Source organism: Vulpes lagopus, chromosome 8 (genome assembly GCF_018345385.1).
Source record: "Vulpes lagopus strain Blue_001 chromosome 8, ASM1834538v1, whole genome shotgun sequence".
NCBI lineage: Eukaryota > Metazoa > Chordata > Mammalia > Carnivora > Canidae > Vulpes > Vulpes lagopus.
In genome coordinates, this window is record NC_054831.1 from 79,212,473 (window position 1) to 79,230,509 (window position 18,037).

The window sequence follows — 18,037 nt, forward strand, 5'->3', positions numbered from 1 at the left end:
CTTGAAGTCAGGTAGTAGTGTAAGTCCTTCAACTTTGTTCTTCTTCAATATTGTGTTGGCTATTCTGGATTTTTTCCCCTTCATATAAACTTTAGAATCATTTTAGAATCAGAATTGACATCCACACAATAAGTTACTGGGAGTTTTACTGGAAATGCATTAAATCTATAGATCAGGGATGCCTGGGTGACTCAGAGGTTGAGTGTCTGCTTTTGGCTCAAGACCTGATCCCAGGGTCTGGGGATCAAGTCCTGCATCAGGCTTCCCGCAGGGAGCCTGCTTCTCTCTCTGCCCATGTCTCTGCCTCTCTTTCTGTGTCTCTCATTAATATATTTAAAAAAATCTTTTTTTAAAATATGTAGATCATGTTGAGAGGAAGTAATATAGTGGCAATATTGAATCTTCCTATCCATGAACGTGAAATATCTGTCCATTTATTGAGTTATTTGATTACTTTTGTCAGAGTTTTGTAGCCTTTCTCATATTGTCCTTATAGATATGTTGTTATAGTTATACCAAAGCACTTTATTGTGGTGCTGCTAATATAAATGGTATTGTGTTATTAAGGTCAATTTCCATTTGTTCCGTGCTGGTATGTAGCAAAGCAATTGACTTTTGTATATTAGCTTTGTATCCTGTAATCGTGCTAAAATTGCTTATTAGTGCCACAAGGGTTTTTGCCTTTTCTTTCAGACTGTCTATGTAGACAATCATGTCATCTGCAGAAAACCAAAAAGTTTTATTTCTTCCTCATCTGTACATCTTTTATTTCCTTTTCTTTTCTAATTGCATTAGCTAGGACTTCTAGCACCATGTTGAAAAGTGGTGATGAGAGGGAAGGAATATCCTTGCCTTGTTCTTTAATTTTTTTATTATTATTCATATCTTGTCTTAGCAATAGGTTTACCTTCTGATACTTAAAACATAGGTGGGTACTGATATACAAGTACCAGTGAGTGGTACTGAGGATATGGACTGTAGAGAGAGATGACCTTTTGCAGAAGGATAAGGTTGAAGGTAAAAGTCAGCCCAGCCTCCATCTGAGGTACCATTCTCCTTTCCTGGACAGAGGAAAAAAGGAAGGAAGAAGAACAGGCATCTATTCTGTGTCTATTATGTATGGGGTGCTCTGCAAGTTACCTTTGAATGTTATTTCATACAATCTTTAAAACAAACAATAAAATGATGATGATGATGATTATGCCCAGTTTACAGAAAAAGTGGGCAAAACTCAGGTAAGTAAAAGGAATGACACTATATACCTAGTAAGCTGGTAGAGCTAGGATCTAGAAGCCCATTTTTCTCCCCTTTTCACCATGCTACCTTTATTGCCTTATTAAGATGATTATATGATTACCAGTATTTATTGAGTATATATGTTACATATTCCTTTACAGTCACTGGCCCTTTGAGCCATTCAAATTATTTCTATTTAGTTCCTTCCTGGTCAGAGGTGGAGTGAGCTGTCCACACTCTCCTCATCTTCTGTTATTCAGGAGATCAGGAGTATCCTGAGTCTTGGATGAGGGTAGCCTTCAGTATGGCAAGATGCTGGGCACAGTGTAAGGACAGAGAGAGTGATGACTAATAAGCAATCAGTAGACTATCATCTGCGAGCAATGAGTGAAGCAACCAGCCTGGATTTGGTGCCTATACTGGTGAATGGAGAGGCTGTCAGTGCTTTCTCAGATTTTCCTGCTTCCTGTGATCCTTCCTATCCACTTTCTTTATCTAACCTGTGGCTTTTCCCTAAAAATCTAATCTCTTGAAGCAGGACTTATTGCAAGATACACAATGGATTCATTTTTCTCATTTGAGCAGTGCCTTTCCACCCACCTTAATAACTTGGGCATTTGGCCACTATTTCAGGTGTCCTTGGTGGGAAACCAGAGTCCATTTTGGAAGGGGCTGAGAAAAGGTCAAGTCTTTGTGGTATGAGAAGGAACTTGGTAAAGTCAGAGATGGGTAGGTGGGTGAAAAATACACATTTCTTACTTACACCCAGACTTTAGGTGAAGCACTTTACATATATTTCTCAAAAAGCAAAGCAAAGAATTTATTATAGAAATTCTGACAATCCTTATTTCCTGAAAAGTATTTCTCACAGATGCATGTTGTCCCTCAATTAAACTTACATGGCTTTCCTCTCTTCTTTTTCTCATATCATTTGGTCCTCTTCTCTCTTTCCATACTTGCTCAGCATGAGGCATATTCAGAATAAAACCTCATTCATTTCTATTCATTTAGTTTGAATTATATTGTAATTTGGACAGGAACTTGATTGAAGTCAAATTTTGAACCATTTCTGATACAAAAGTTTCTAAAGGACAATGGCAACAGCCTAGGGTTCTCTCTGGGAAAATGTGGGGTACCCATAAACCTTTTAAATAAAGTGAAGAAATGTGTGATGAAATAATTACATGGTTAAGTATGTGAGTGTGTGACTGGAACCTCCTGAATTCCTAACATGCCTCTTTTTCTTTGCAGACTTCTGCGATGACCCACCAAACCTCAAACACGCCACATTCAAAGCTCTCACATACAAGACGGGCACGGTGTTAAATTGTGACTGTGAGAGGGGCTTCCGCAGAATAAGCAGCTACATGCGTTGTACAGGAAACTCTAGCCATGCTTCCTGGGAAAACAAATGTCAATGCAAAAGTATATGTAAGTGTTTCCTTTCGTTTACCAAGGGAAATATAAGAACTCTAACAAAGAGGGAAAGAGCTTCAGCTTTTGTTCACTCAGCCCTATAGATGAAAACTGGGCAGCCCAAACTCTACAATAACTCATCTTAGTGGTTTCTGGAAAATAATTCACTAAACAAATGTTTAAGAAATACTTCCCAGTTCCAAGGAGTGATCTAGGCACTCGGAATACCCAGCACTCAAAGAACTTATATTCTGCAGGGAAAGAGGGTACAGATGTTATACTAATAATTACTGAACAATTCAAAAATAAGTCTAATTCATGGCAATGTGAATGCACTTATTGACACTAAAGTATACATTAAAATGATTAATATTGTTTTACACTACATATATCTTATCACAATTTTTTAGAACCAAAAATTAAAAAGAAAAGTCAGAATGCACCTATATAAAGAATAAGAAAAATAATAGTAACCCCAGTGAGTATCTACCTGTAGGGCTGTGTTAACTCTTTTGCATTTTGCTTTCCAAAGCTCACATCTCATACCACCTGTATGCTGACTGGTGACATAGACCTATCCTAACTCTACCTCCAGCAACACGGCAGCGTGAAATCCCAACAACTCCCCATGGCTCCTCTGTCCCCTCTCCTCTTTAGTGTCCATCTCCACAACCCTAAGGAAGAAGCTCTGGGCAGAAAAGTGGAGGCAGTGGGTGAGGCATTTCCTTCCCTTATGAGAGTAAAAAGGGAAAGGAAGCTCATGCTACTGAATTCCAGAGTCCTACCTATTACCAAAATTTTCACTCTGGCTGCCATGGGCTCTTTCAGGCATTTCTTTGGAGGTAAATATATGGTCAAGCAGGAAGTATTGTCAGTTCAGTGTCTTCCCAGCTCAGTGTCAGGAACTGACATTCCAGAGCATGAGGAATATTCCCCCAAACACCCCACTGTCCCCCAAATATTGCTGTCTCTTGTTCCAGTCCTGCAAGACCCTGGCTGGGCTTGGGAAAATCAAGAAGAATAACAAGCCCGTAGGCAGGTCAGTCTGGTATGTGGCAAGACCCCAAATCTGCATTAGGGAAGCAGAAAGGAAGAGAAGGCTATTCCTTTCAAATTTCTTCATTTCTGGATTTCAAAACCTGGCTTGAGAGCCCCGTGGCCCTCAATGTTGAATGTGATTGTAATCGGTGATGGACTAAGGGTCCTGAACCTCATTGTTGCTGGTGAGGCTGAGCAGAGAAGGCCACTTGCTCAGAGACTGTGGGTGGGTCACCTCGCTGGAGTGGAATGTTGAGGGAATGACCCCTGACGGGCTTTCGAAACCTAAGTTGATCTACTTTTGCTGGTGTATGCTCTTCTTTGAGTCCTGAAAGCCCAATTTCTCTACCAGGTTTTTTGTCCACTCTGTGATAGTGGAACATGGTGAAACGCGGTGGGTCCATTTGTCCTTTTGTTTCTTACCTCTGGAGATGGTGTCTGGGAGCCACCGTGAGTTTTGTTTCAGCCATGCCATGCATGGACTCCAAGGTCTGGAGATGGCTGCTCTGCTGAAGCACCCTGCTGCCTCTTTCCCCAGCAGAGCCTCCCCAGACTCTCAGCTAGAATCCCAAGCCCCTCGTGCCAGTGCCCATACTCAACTCCTTTGCCAAAGTCTTCACGGTAGAGAGGAGTGTGGTAGGAGGTTTCTCTTGTCCTTGCTTTAAGACTGAGTCCCTTCAACTTATAGATTAACTGCTTTAGGGAGGGAAGGGGAGAGAGTGGGTTCTGTGTCACCTCATTCCTCACTGCTATCATGCAAACACCCACGCACCAGGGTGGCAGGTGGATGGCCAGAATGGAGTCCCTTTTGGGGAGACACATAAACACCAGAAAAATCTTTCAGTTCTTTTAGAAACATGTTGTAGGCCTCACACATCATGCACAGGAATACTGTCAGGCCAGTGCTGGGCCAGGTGTGAACAGGTGCTGCTGAGAGCACCCTAAGGGCAGGGTGTGCTGTGGTTCCTCTTTGTAACTCCTGCACCCCGCTACTGCCTGGCATGTCACAGGCAGTGGAAAGGCACTCTTTTCGATAAAAATGAGTACACAGAGAGGTTTTCTATTTTAAGCATATGTGAAGTTACTTGCTTCATTCTATCCATATTCTCTAGCCCCAGAGAACAGAAAAGGAAAAGTTACCACTAAACCTGAGGAACAGAAGGGAGAAAACCCCACAGAAATGCAGAGCCAAACGCCACCCATGGACGAAGTTGACCTTGTAGGTAAGAGGTGAAGCTGAACGGCTGTCTGGCTGACTCCTAAGGGCCAACCCTTCTCTTGTAGGGATATTGTGTGTTCCGCAAAGTAGGAAAGTCTGTCCCACTATCCTCTTCTTTAAGGATATCAGGTAAACAGGAACTATTGTGTCATGGTCGTAGGCTGTAGTACAGCTCAGCATTTCAAGCCAACCTGGGCTCTGGACTTCCTTGGGTTTGGGAGCTGGCAGGATAGAATTGAGCTCAATTCAATTCAATTCACGTGAACTGAATTCCAAGGCATATGTTGGGACTAACTCTGCCCAGCACCATAGCCAACTGTCTCTGCCCTCAAGGAAATGCTTGGTTTCACCCTTAAATACAAGACAATCAATGCCAACAAAGCAATTTACTTAAAAATGTTTCTGATAAACAGGGCCCTAAACTACACTGTGCCAGGTCGGTGAGTATGAAAGCTGCAGACAAGCACCTCCTAGCTAGTGGGCTGTGGGTGAGTGAGCACCGTAGCCACCCAGCTGCTGCCGTGGCTCTAAAATGAATCACGTTGAAGTCAGGTCCTCACATCAGGAAGAAATAGAGCCCGTTAGGAAAACCTGAGCTTTGGGGCAACCCACTCACCTTTATAGGACCCTATTGTCCTATGTTAATTTTACTACCTTACCAAAAAACTTTACCATCTTGTATATAATTTCTTTTGAATCCCACAACCCAGTGAGTCAGGGAGCAGGATCATGACTTCGATTTACTGAAGAAAATGAGACACAGAGAAGTTTAAAAGACTTGGCTAAACTTGCATTTAGGAGTAAGACCTCAGGTCTCCTGAAATATACGAAGGATCTTTCTACTGATTACTTGTTTCAGATTAATTTTAAATTATTTGCAGCTTCCATTATTAAAAAAAAAAAAAAGACCAATCCAGGGGCACTGTTTGCAATATGATGTTTTTATGTTGTACCTCCAACCGGGGGCTGAATGGCATTTCAAAACACATTCAATTGTTTGTTTTTCTCTCTTTTTCCCATATTCCTCTGAACAGTTATTTCAAAGTTTCTCAGAAGGTCAATGTTTGTTGTCCTTATTCAAGAGACAACCACTGGTTCTGGCCACAGATCTTCTTAACGGGATGTTTTCATTTGAAAGAAGCAAGCGTAATTTAAACAGGTTCAGACCACTATGGATTTTATTGGCTGTAAAAAGAAATTTTATTCTGAGACGAAAACACCAGTTCAGTCATGATTTGCAAGGTGTTACACTAGAGAAAACCACTTGGGGCAGGACCACTCTCAGCTTCCCGCTGGAGCTTCCGTCTGGAGCAGGGGGTTATATGTAAGATACTTTGAAGGTCATATTGGGTATTCGGATCGTGGAATGTCTGGAGGGTCAGAGCATAAGTGTAGCCTCATGTGTCTGGGGAGACACGGTACATGTGGTTCCATATATCCAGATTTGGGGTGGGGTAGGGAATCCTGAAAATATATCAGAGCAGGACATGATCACTGGGGTGAAAGACCAGTCAGGCTTGGGTTTTCGCTGGGCGAGTGAGGTCACAGGGAATTTTCAGAGGTTGTGGCAGGGTTCACATTGAGCAGACCTTAGGTGTGGCTTGATGAGAGATCAGGTTCCATTTGCCCGAGATTCTCTCAGCCCTTCCTTCTTTCTGGCTTTGGCTTTATCTCCAGGCCTTCAGCCATGGCCCCAAGATGACCAGCAGCCACCACCCGAGGATGTGCCCCCTCACTTAGCAGTGGAGACCCAGGGTGGGCTTTGTATTTCATGGGCCCCAATGGACTTGAGCCTACCCTTATCTCTCCACTTGAGAGCCCTTCCCACAGCTGTCCACTTATGAGAACCCTCGCCATCACCACAAGCAACTACTGGTTCCTCTGTGTCCCCACAGCAACTGTCTGTTCCTCAGAGATAACACTCAGCGCATTCTGTCTCCAGATGTCTTCCTCATTCAATGGATTATCCACTCCCGCAGGAGTGACGGGGTCTGTGTGCCTTCCCACAAAGTGCTTGGCAAAGTTCCTGACACACGGACATTCTCAGTACATATTGGTTGAATAAAAGAAAGAATGAATGAGGGGACAAAACAATAAGAACCCAGGCCCAGCCTCTAGAAAGAGGCAACTCGATTCACTCAGAGCTTCCTTCCCCTCTTCCAGGTCACTGCAGGGAGCCTCCTCCCTGGGAACATGAAAACTCCAAGAGAATTTACCACTTTGTAGTGGGGCAGACGCTTCACTACCAGTGCATGCAGGGATTCACAGCCCTTCACAGAGGTCCTGCCAAGAGCGTCTGCAAAACCATCTTTGGGAAGACCAGATGGACGCAGCCCCCGCTCAAGTGCATAGGTGAAAGTCAGTTTCCAGGTATGGGGGCACCTTCTGAATCCACCACACTGCTTTTTCCATTGGGCTGACCAGAGTAGAATTCCTGACCCATAAGCAATGTGACTGCGGGCAAACCACTTCATCTCTGTGGGCCTCTGTCTTCTCTCATTCTAGAAAGTAGACTGAACAAACTAGGGTCTCTACCACCTAAGGTCCCCTGCACCCTGAGTGAGAACAAATAGCAGAAGGTGGAGGAGGAAGGAGGATCTCTCGAGTGTTCTAAAGCCCCCCAGATGCTCAGATGCTACCTCACTAGTGATAACGCTGCCTCTTCCCAGCCGATCCTAAAATTCGGCTTCTTCTAAACGAACAAGACTTCCTCTCATTCATTCCGGCCACCCGCACGCTTCTAATTTGCTGCTATGCGACATAAACTCATTATTTGTACAGTGCTCCACTGTTAGCATGCTCCCTCTCCTTGTGTAATTCCCACCTGAGCTTTGATAAAAGTGCAGGGAAGGGGCTTATTCAAGCATGCATGTGCACACATGCACGCACACACACACTCATTCGCATATATAGACAACGCACCTATGTTGAGGGTTTCATTCTGAAAGCATATTACCATTTTTATAATAAAAAAACCGCTCACATTTAAAAATAAGTGTTACAGGTTTCTTAGCTCACCACCTGTTGGTTCTTAACCCTTCTGGGAGTTTCCCTGGGTGGAATCTGAAACCACCCCTACAGGCGGAGGAGCGCAGGGAGAGACCAAAGGGAGAGGCAGGCCACCGCTGGTAGGTGGCGGTTTTAATAAGCAAAGGGAACTTACTTATGAGGCTCGTGTTGGGTGGCAGCAAGATGAAAGGAGCCCCGCACTCGCCTGCCGGATCCTAACTGGACTGGGTCACATACACCCTGCAGGTGCTCTCCCCATCACATCACTAACTCAAGGCTGTGTCCTTGGAGCAGCCCCTGGGAGCAGGAAAGACAAGCGGGACCCACATTCCAAGGACAGGGGACGAGGAGAGGAGGAGCCTCTGAGTGCCTGGATCCAGCCCGAGGGTCAGCTGGCATGTGTGTCTTTTTTTATTTTTTAAGATTTTATCTATTTATTCATGAGAGACACAGACAGAGAGAGAGAGGCAGAGACACAGGCAGAGGGAGAAGCAGGCTCCCTGCGGGGAGCCCGATGCGGGACTCGATCCCAGGTCCCCAGGATCAGGCCCTGGGCTGAAGGCAGCGTAAACCGCTGGGCCACCCAGGCTGCCCTGAGTGTGTGTCTTTTTGATGACATTCCCCGACACCGCCACTTCCCGCACCCCATGTCCTCCTCTGGGGCTCTTTGGGGGCCGCTGAGCTTCCTTCCCACAGCGTGCCAGGGTGTGTGTGCTTCCCTGTGAAAGAGCGGCAAGGCAGGACAGTATCCTGGGTAACTGGACGCCCCCACAGGGACAGGGAACCTGTCCTTCTGTGCCTTCCTACTTCCTCCCAGGTCTCCCTGGCATTTGTGTGACTATGACCTGTCTCTGAGCCACAGGTGGAAACCAGGGCGGAATAGGAGGCTCGGGGAGACGTGGCTCAGGACTCCAGAGCCGGGATCAGGGTCACAGTTCCCTCTCACCCAGCTTTGCGGGCGAGGTGACCCCTGATGGGGAGCCACGCGGTGCGGGGGCCCCCGACAACGTGACTCGCTGAGTGTGTGTGGGGTCGGCCGAGGCGGGCAGGCCAGGGTGCACTGAGACCCGCGGCCCCCTCCGTCATCACTCCCTGTCTCCCCCAGATGACGAAGAGCTTCAAGCAAGCACTGATGCTCCTGCCGGGAGGGATACTTCATCTCCCTTCATAACGACAAGTACTCCAGGTAAGGCTACAATCTCTGGCCCTGAAACCATCATGCAGGGGACCAAGCAGTTTGCCTCATGGAGCCCGGCCCGCAGCTGCATCAGGGATGGGCAGGCCCAGACGACCTCCCGGCCCTCACATGTGTCAAACGCGGGGAGCCTGGGTGGCTCTGTCAGTTGGGCGACTGACTCTTGGTTTCGGCTCAGGTCTTGATCTCAGGGTCGTGAGATGGAGCCCCGTGTGGCCTCCACGTTCAGTGCAGAGGCTACTTATGTTTCTCTCTCTCCCTCTGCCCTCCCTTCCCCCCCTGCTCACTCTCTTTCTCAAACAAGTAAGTTTTTTTATTAAAAAAAAAAAAAAGAACACAAAACATGTCAAAAGCAAGCATCCGAAAGAGGAGAAGCCAGGCTGAGTGGTCATCAGCACACACCGAGCATCTTCTCGTCTCTTCCGCACAGATTTCCACAAACACACAGAAGTGGCTACAACCATGGAGTCGTTCATATTCACAACCGAGTATCAGATAGCAGGTGGGTCGGGGGCGCTTCCCCTGCTGACGACACCCAGACAGACTGGGGGTATGTTGCTGGCTGGGCCAGCGGGCCGGTGGGGTGGTTGGTGAGTTAAAAATGCCCCCTCCTTACATTGCGTAGTAGTTACACGGTAGGAGACGAATCCGGGTGTTAGCCACATGGGTTCACAGTGGCCCCTAGAGTCAGCGGGGCAGGCCGCCTCAAACGAGCCCCAGGAAGCTCCTCCTGAGCTACACCTGTAGCGTTTATGGGATACCTTGTCATTTAGGTGTTCTCTGGGAGGAGAGGAAAACAGGCTTAGAGGGTTAGAGAAAACTCCTGAGCCCCTCGAAATCGGGAGCTGAGGGTGGGGGCCCAGGAGGTGCCAGTGGAGGCTGCACACTTCCAGGCAGAGGGTAGGTCCTGGGGAGCTGGAGGACAGCACGGCGACCACGGTCACCACTGCTGTCTGGTGGACTGGCAGTTTGCCACGGGAGTGTTCCCACTGCAAGGAGAAATGGCGAGTAGGAGGCGTGCTGGTAGTCCTGCTTGGATATGTGCTCACATCAGCTCAGGGCCCCGTGTGCCCTAAACCTCCATGGTTTGCACGTCGGGCCAGGGCGCCAACTCCATGTCACTGGAGCATGTGCGGGGAGGCCCACGGTGAGCTTGGGGACCAGAGGCCCGCAGCTCCGGGGATGTGGGGACGCTTCCAGGGGACGCTGTGTGGCATCTATCCTTGTACTTCGATGCTCCTCTGACCCATCGCAGGCCACCGCAGCCTCCTTGCCTGAGGCCCCTGAACCTTTCTGAAGAGCGTGCAGGTCAGGTCACTTCCCTGGGAAAGAGCCAAGCCCCCTGAGGAAAGGCGCCCTTGTCCTTTCCCATCTCCCCAGGGCTCCAGGGGACCCCGGCCCGGGGGGCCTCCTAGGAAGTCACGTCCGGGCGGGAGCGGTGTTCTGCAAGGGAGGGGTTGAAACCCCAGCGCTCCCCTCTTGGGGAGACCCTTGCTCCGGGGGGCATCGGCCACCCAGCCCAGCGGGTGCCCTTGCTGAACTGCTTCTCTGTTGACAGTGGCGGGCTGCGTCCTCCTGCTGATCAGCATCGTCCTGCTGAGTGGGCTCACCTGGCAGCGGAGAAGGTGAGTCCCCTGCTGTCACCAAGCTGAACCCAGGCCCAGGCCCGCAGGTGGAGCCCGTGCAGGAGGGGCTCGTGGGCAGAGATCGTGCCCCAGCCCACCCCACTCTCCTGGTAGCCCGCAGCGCCATGGGGCCTCGCAGGGGCCCACTGGCCAACCCACACATCCCCAAAGCGTCCCACAAGGACTAAAGCGCAAGGGAAACGGGGAAAGCAAAGGAAACTAGCATTGCGTGAGCGCCTACTGTATGCCAGGCCTGATGCTTAGCTAATGAGCATTCTCACAACCTGATGTCTCAGAACATTTGAAATAGCTACAGGCTCCCCGACCTGGCAACACAAACAGGATTGCATGGCCAAGGCCAAAACTACAACCTGAATCTAGAGCCCAAGACCCTCCTCCTCCCACCACTTGGCTAGAACAAAACCAACGGCACCATCCACCTGAGTTTATCTGCCATGCACTCCTCACCTACACCTACTGCAGACATTCAGACCAGAACCCCCTTGACAGGGACGTGACCCGCCTGTGGCCTTAATTGCATTAATTCAGATTTTCAACCGTAGTTGCAGATTAGAACAACCAGGAGAGGTGGTATTTTTTTGTTTTTTTTTTTTAAACCAATGCTTACTCTCCAACCAGAATCCCCGACATCTAGGCCTCTTTTTTTTTTTTTTTTTCAGCTAAGATAAAATTCATCATTCTAACCATTTTAAATTGCATGATTCAGTGATTTTGGGCAATGCTGTGTATATGCCAACCACCACCTCATTACACATTAGAACATTTCCATCTCCCCAAAAAGAGACCCTGTGCTCCGAATTCCCCATTTCCCCCATTCCCTGGAAACCACAAATCCAGTTCCCATCTCTATGGATTTGCCTGTTCTGGACATTTCATGTAAATGGAATCACACAGTATGTGAGCTTGCGTGGCTGAGACACTGGTATTTCTTTGAAGCTCCCCAGATGCACTGAATACATACACATTCAGTTTTGACAACTCTGCACTAGGGCCAGGGATTCTCAAACTTGAGGGGGCTTGTTAACCAGAATCTCCTGGATGTCTTGTTAAAACACGGACTTCCAGGCCTTACCTCCAGGGTTTCTGATTCAGCAGGTCTAGGGTGGAGCCTGAAAATCCACATTTCTAACACATCCCCAGGTCATATTGATGCTACTGTTCCAGGCACCAAACTTTGAGAACCATTGCCCTACACAGAGAGTATTAAGGACCAAGAGAGAGTGAATTCATTTCACACACAGGCCAGTTTCTCCCTCCCTTTAGAGAGTGGAGTGTAGACCTACTGTGTCCCTCTCCTGACTGTTGAGGACATCCCTAAAGCCTTCCACCACCCCCCGCAAGTGTGCAGTCTAACCAGCCTTGATATAAACTTCCCAGGAAGATCCCGAGAAGACACAGATTCACCCCCACCCCCAAACCCAGAGTTCTTAGATCCTATTATTGATCCTATTAGCCCAGACAGAGGAAAACCAGCAGATTTCCTTTATCATTATATTGATCGTCAGGCCCACAGTGTTCTCCTCATCTGCCTCATGTGAATTAAACAGTGCAAATTATCGCGGTGCAGAGGATCAGCCCCTGAACGTTGTTATATTAGGAACTGCTCATATACACACCTGACAGTCTCCCAACTTCTCTGCGGGATTAGCTGATTCCTGAGATGTTATTTTAAGGTAATGCGAGATGAGCTATGTCAAGTACTCAGTGCATTGTGGGAACTTGACACATGGCCAATCCCTGACAAGACTTAATACCTATCAAGGAAATTTTCATTTGGTGGCTTAAAGATTAGAAGCCATCAGACCCAAAGGGAGGAGGCTCTTTGGAAGTGGTTAACATTTGGAACTTATGTTCTGACATAACGAACAGCCTGAAACTATATGAGTTCCTACAAGTGCTCCCAGAATTAGTCTTCCTTCCAGGAGCCTCACTCTTACTTGGTCCTCAAACTAAGTCCTTCTGCCACCAGCTCTAGCTTGTGCAGAAAGCCTTCCTAGAATCTAATTTCATCTAATGGTGCCCTCTTGTGACCACACAAAATCCTACATTTGACCTGTTTTTTGTTTTTTGTTTTTGGATGAATTACTAGGAGCCAGTGATAAACAACAGCTGTTGGCTTACCCCGGCTCCTAACAGCCAAAATTTTCTTAAATTTTTAGGAATCTTGCGAACTGTTTTTAGACATCGTCATTATCAAAAATTCAGTGTATAAACATAACTAAATAGATTATATTAGAAACGAAGGTAACAGATGTTCAAAATTAACCACTTTCTAATTATTTTACTATTTTATTTGTTCCCAGGGTTAGTTTATATCTAGTTGTATCTGTATCGAGGAATTGCAATATGATGGTGTGCTACTGCATATTCCTTCCCAACTCTATAATAAGTTATGTCACATTGATAGCTCGAAACTGGGCGTGTTGGGCGTTTTTACACCTGGAAATAAGCCAACTTTCTCAAAGCTGGTTGTTAATCACTTACCAGCATACCATTCTCACAGCCTTGCCCCATGGGAGCTCTGAGCAAAGTATGAAGTAATCAGATATCCCTGTGGACTCAGTAAGAGCTGGAGAAGGCCTACGACTGTACTGTCCAATACAGTAGCCACTGGCCACATGTGGATATTTAAGTTTAAACTTAAATAAATTAAATAAAATTTAAAATTCAGTTCATCATTTACACTAGCCACATGTCAAGTGTTCAATAGCCACACATGGCTACCTTACTGGACAACACAGCTACATATCATTTCTATCATCAGAAAGTTCTTATAGTACAGTGCTGGCTAGAAACCAGGAGCTTCCAACTCATGAAAATCACTTAGCACAGTCAGTATTCTCATCCCTTTTCTGCACCTCCATATGGCTCAAAAAATTCATAGAATATATATTCTGTAGATGTTGGTCAAAGGGCACAAGCTCCGAATTAGAAAATGAGTAAGTTCTGGGGAATCTAATGCTCAGCATAGTGATTATAGTCAACGATACCATGTTATATACTTCAAAGTTGCTAAGAGACTAGATCTTAAATGTTATCATCACAAAAAAAATGATAATTATGTGACATGATGGCAGTGTTTGCCAACGCTATGGCGGTAATTACATTGCAATACATAAATACATTAAAATATTATGAACAGGTTGTATACCATAGACTTACACAATGTTACATGTCAATCTTATCTCAATTTAAAAAAAAAAAAAAACACTATCACAAGAATATCTGCTATGTGCCAAGTACTTGCTAGGAGCCCAAAGATGAATACACATCGTCCTGGCTCTAAGGAGCTTCCAGACCCATAGAGGAGAAGAGGAAAAAAAATAAAGAGTTCAAATACAAATTGTTAAAGCCCAAATTGAGGTGTTATAGGAGCAAAGAGAAAGGACACAATCCTACACGGGTGTGGCAACAAGGCTTTTAGAGTTGACAATGCCTAAGACAAGATAAAGGCAGGCAGGAGATGGCTGTTAAGGCGTGGGAGCATGGGGTGTGAAGGGGCATGACAATGTCTGGGGGAAGTCAAGAAGTTCTGAACACTAGGAGGTGAGGTGCATGGGCAGCAGTGACAGTGGTGCTATAGGGATGGACAGTGACCACGTTATGGAAGACCAAGTCATATGGAGGGACTTAGACCCTATCCTAAGGGCAACAGAAGCTTTCCCTTGGGACATAGAGTAGCACTGGCCCTTCAGGCAGTCTGTTTATAACAGAGGCTAGTTTTAAGGGACAAAGTAACCATGGTGGCAGTTATGATGTAATAAATCCACAAGAGAGACAACATGAGTATGAGCTAGGTCAGTGGGTACATATTAAAAAGAGGAAAAGAATCAAGAAATACATAAATGGGGTTCAAATGAGCGGGATTTGCCAGCTGATTGGCAGTGAGGGTTCAGGAAGATAGATGGCCCAGAGATGACCTCAAATTTTTGACTATGACAATCTATGGAACCCCTAAGCCACTCTACACTAGGATGAAATGCAAATAGTAGGACACCCTTTGGAGGATCAACCCCTAAGCAGAACCCATGCTGCATTCACTGAGACCCACTCAGCCTCCACACCTGTGACCACCCAGCCCTGGAACTGACAAGGAAATGGAAGAGCTTCCTTGGGCTCTTTCTCAGATTTATTCAATGCACATTGACTGAATCATTATGCTGTAGGAACCATGGGGCAGCCAGTCTGGGCCTCTGGAGGCATGGGGAGGCCTTGGGGTCAGATTTCAGCATGTGGTAAGGTAACAGGATCCAGGGATGGAATTTTAAGTTAGCCAGTGAATAGAGGTTTATGGTGAATGCTCTACCCACAATGGTTTAGGGTGGGGATCACATTTTTTTCTTGATGAAGTATTACACCTATGACTGTGACTGAGCTATATCACTACAGGAGGAAGAGTAGAACAATCTAGAAAACCAAGAGTGGTAAGAAGCCAAGAAGAGCTCACAGAAGTCATGGAGCACAAGAAAAATCAAGGAAGTCAAATGCTCACCCAAGAGGCCTCTCCTAAGATCTTTTGGGTTTTGGAAAAGTCTGACATCACATGCTGAAACACCAGGCAACTGCAACCTCGTTACAAAACCAGCTCTATAGTATCAATGAGTGAATCCTACCTGCTTCTAAGCAGCAGTTCCAAGGTCATTGGAGGAACAGGAAGGAGCGGCCAGAAGTGTAGGTCTTATTTTCATGTCTACATGGTCACTCAAGCCTGAACAGCATGGCACTCTCTGCACACCATAGATGGTCTAAAGAGAAGTAGCTTCATGTTAATTTCATCCTAACTTCCCCATTCAGAAATCCCAAGGAAAACTCTAGGACGAATGTAAACACACACACACACACACACACACACACACACACAGAGACACACACACATACACACTCCCTACCTATGTAATTGGACCCTGTCCCATGATGAACCCAGATCCTTTCCCAGCTTCTGGTTGATTAGCCCCTTCTCCTGGCCACATTCCTTAATGAATGCCTTTTAAGTAGAACTCTGAACTGGCAACTCCGAACCTTTTCATCCTCAGTGCAGTCCTCTAAACTAGCCCCTTCCCAGTTAACCTTCGATTTGAATCTCTAAACAGAAGCCATTGCAGAGTAATCTTTGGGTAACACTGGCAGAGGACAACCAAGCTTCTGTGGATCAGAGAGCTTCTGTATTTAAAAGGATTTTACTGGAGGTATGCTGGGAAAAGAAGGGTTATCTAAGTCCCAGGTGATGAACTGTACCTAATAAAAAGCTCTACCTTGTACATTACTAATACATCCCTTTACGAGTTAGTCTCCGTGGGATTGCTATAAATGATGCTCTGGATTTGGTCTGCACGAATCTGAGGTCCACAGACACATCATGTGTGAACACCTACGTTTCCTAATCAATGTCATAAAAGAACTGATAAGAGATCAAAACATTCAATGTTTATGGATGGAAGGAAAGAAGGAAGTGGGGAGCAGGGAGAGAGATCACACTGGCAGTATGTATGTAACATGGCAAAGGTTATCCATTAGCAGGCCTCAGACTGTTAGCAAAACAGTTAGCAGGTCAAATCACCTGGAGGCCCTGTTAGACCACAACATGCTGGGCCCATCTCCAGGGTCTCTGAGTCAGCAGGTCTGGGGCCGGGCGGGGGGTATATACACTTGGAAGGTGATGCTGCTGAGGCTGCTCTGGAGACCACACTTGGAGAACCACTGGATTCTACTTCTCTTTGCCCACCCACTCTCAAAAATCACCTGAGTAAGGAGATTAAAGAAAGGTTTAAACCAGCCAGTTTTCATTTCTGAAAGGCCAGAAAAGTGTTATTTAAAAAGTGGGCGGGTGTCAGCAGGTCCATATCCAGATTAAAGTACGATTTTCTGCCCTTTCTATGAGTAGTAAGCAAGTATAATCCAGATTCCAGTGTCCACATTCCATCCCTCCTCCAAGTATATGTTTTCTGAGTTGAGGGGCAACTCAGATAAGGAAAAAAAATTTTTTTAATGTTACTTATCTTGAGTAAAATTGAATTGAATTATCATTGCTCATTTTTTTGTCGGGGGAGACCTATTTTTTAGGGAGGAAATCAGATTTTTTAAATAATAATTAAGATATTATTTACCTTTTCCACATTCATTCTAAGTGTATGAGTTTTCCAGAAACTACATATGTGATGATGTCATCACTCTGATGTTAACATATAATGAGTTTATTACTGTTGTTTGCAAGAGAACTAATAAATAATATTTTTAAAATTTCTTGTTTTTAGTCTCTAAGTGTGATTAAATAGCACTAGCTATAACTACACAAATAAAAGCAGATAAAAGCTCTTTGGGATTCTCAATGTTCTCTTTTTTCTTTCACTTAGATACAGCAGTGGGGTGAGGGGTAGCCAGAAAAGGGAGCGGGAGAGAGCAAGAATCCTAAGCAGATTCCATGCTGCATGCTGGGACCCCAATGTCAGGGCTCAATCCCACGACCCTGAGATCATGACCTGAGTGAAAATCAAAAGTTAGACACTCAACTGACCGAGCTACCCAGAAGCCCCTCCTCAATACTTTTTAAGAATGTACAGAGGTCCTGGCTAATAGTTAACAAACACATCATCATTGGTCATTCCAGAAATGTAAAAACAAAACCACAATTAGATACCACTTCATATCCATTAAGGTGACTTTCAACAAAAGGAAAATAACAAATATGGACAAGGATGTGGAGAAATAGGAATTCTTGTACATTGCTGGTAGAAATGTAACATGGTATGGACACCATGGAAAACAGATTGGTGGTTCCTCAAAACATTAAACATACAATTACCACATGACCCAGCAATTCCAAGAGAAACCCAAGGGACATGAAAACCTAGAAACTTGAACATGACTATTTATAACAGCATGACAGCCAAACAGCCAAGAGGTGGCAACAACCCAAGAGCCCATCAATGAATAAATCATGAGCAAACTGTGGTCTATCCATTCACTGCAATATTATTCATCCATAAAAATGAATAAAGTATTGATAAAGTATTGATACATGGTGTAATGTGGATGAGCTTCAAAACATTATGCTAAGTAAAAGAACCAGAACCCAGACATAAAAAGTCACATGCTGTGTGATTCCTTTTATATGATATGTCCTATGCAGATCCATAGTCAGGAAGTATATTAGCGGTTAACCCGGGCTGGGAGAGTGATTATTTAACATTTTACACCTCAATCTTGTGAAAACACTAAATGCCACTGAGGTGTACACTTTTTATGGTTATGTGAATTTCACCTCAATTAAAAGAAACAAAA

The 18,037-nt window shown here is 45.5% G+C and overlaps 1 protein-coding gene across 2 annotated transcripts in view; it reads left to right on the plus strand.

Moving 5' to 3' along the window:
* Nucleotides 1-16,999, plus strand: part of IL2RA (interleukin 2 receptor subunit alpha) — a 53,256-nt gene extending 36,257 nt beyond the window's left edge. The window contains exons 2-8 of one of the 2 annotated variants that reach the window (XM_041765759.1): nt 2,488-2,667; nt 4,803-4,913; nt 7,073-7,279; nt 9,024-9,104; nt 9,544-9,615; nt 10,672-10,738; nt 15,149-16,999. In XM_041765759.1, the coding sequence (XP_041621693.1) occupies nt 2,488-2,667; nt 4,803-4,913; nt 7,073-7,279; nt 9,024-9,104; nt 9,544-9,615; nt 10,672-10,738; nt 15,149-15,170 (740 nt within the window). In that variant the 3' untranslated portion in view covers nt 15,171-16,999. Of the gene's footprint in view, nt 1-2,487; nt 2,668-4,802; nt 4,914-7,072; nt 7,280-9,023; nt 9,334-9,543; nt 9,616-10,671; nt 10,739-15,148 lie in introns of those variants that run through there. The other variant, XM_041765758.1, reaches the window with a different exon arrangement.
* The last annotated feature ends 1,038 nt before the right edge of the window (nt 17,000-18,037 follow it).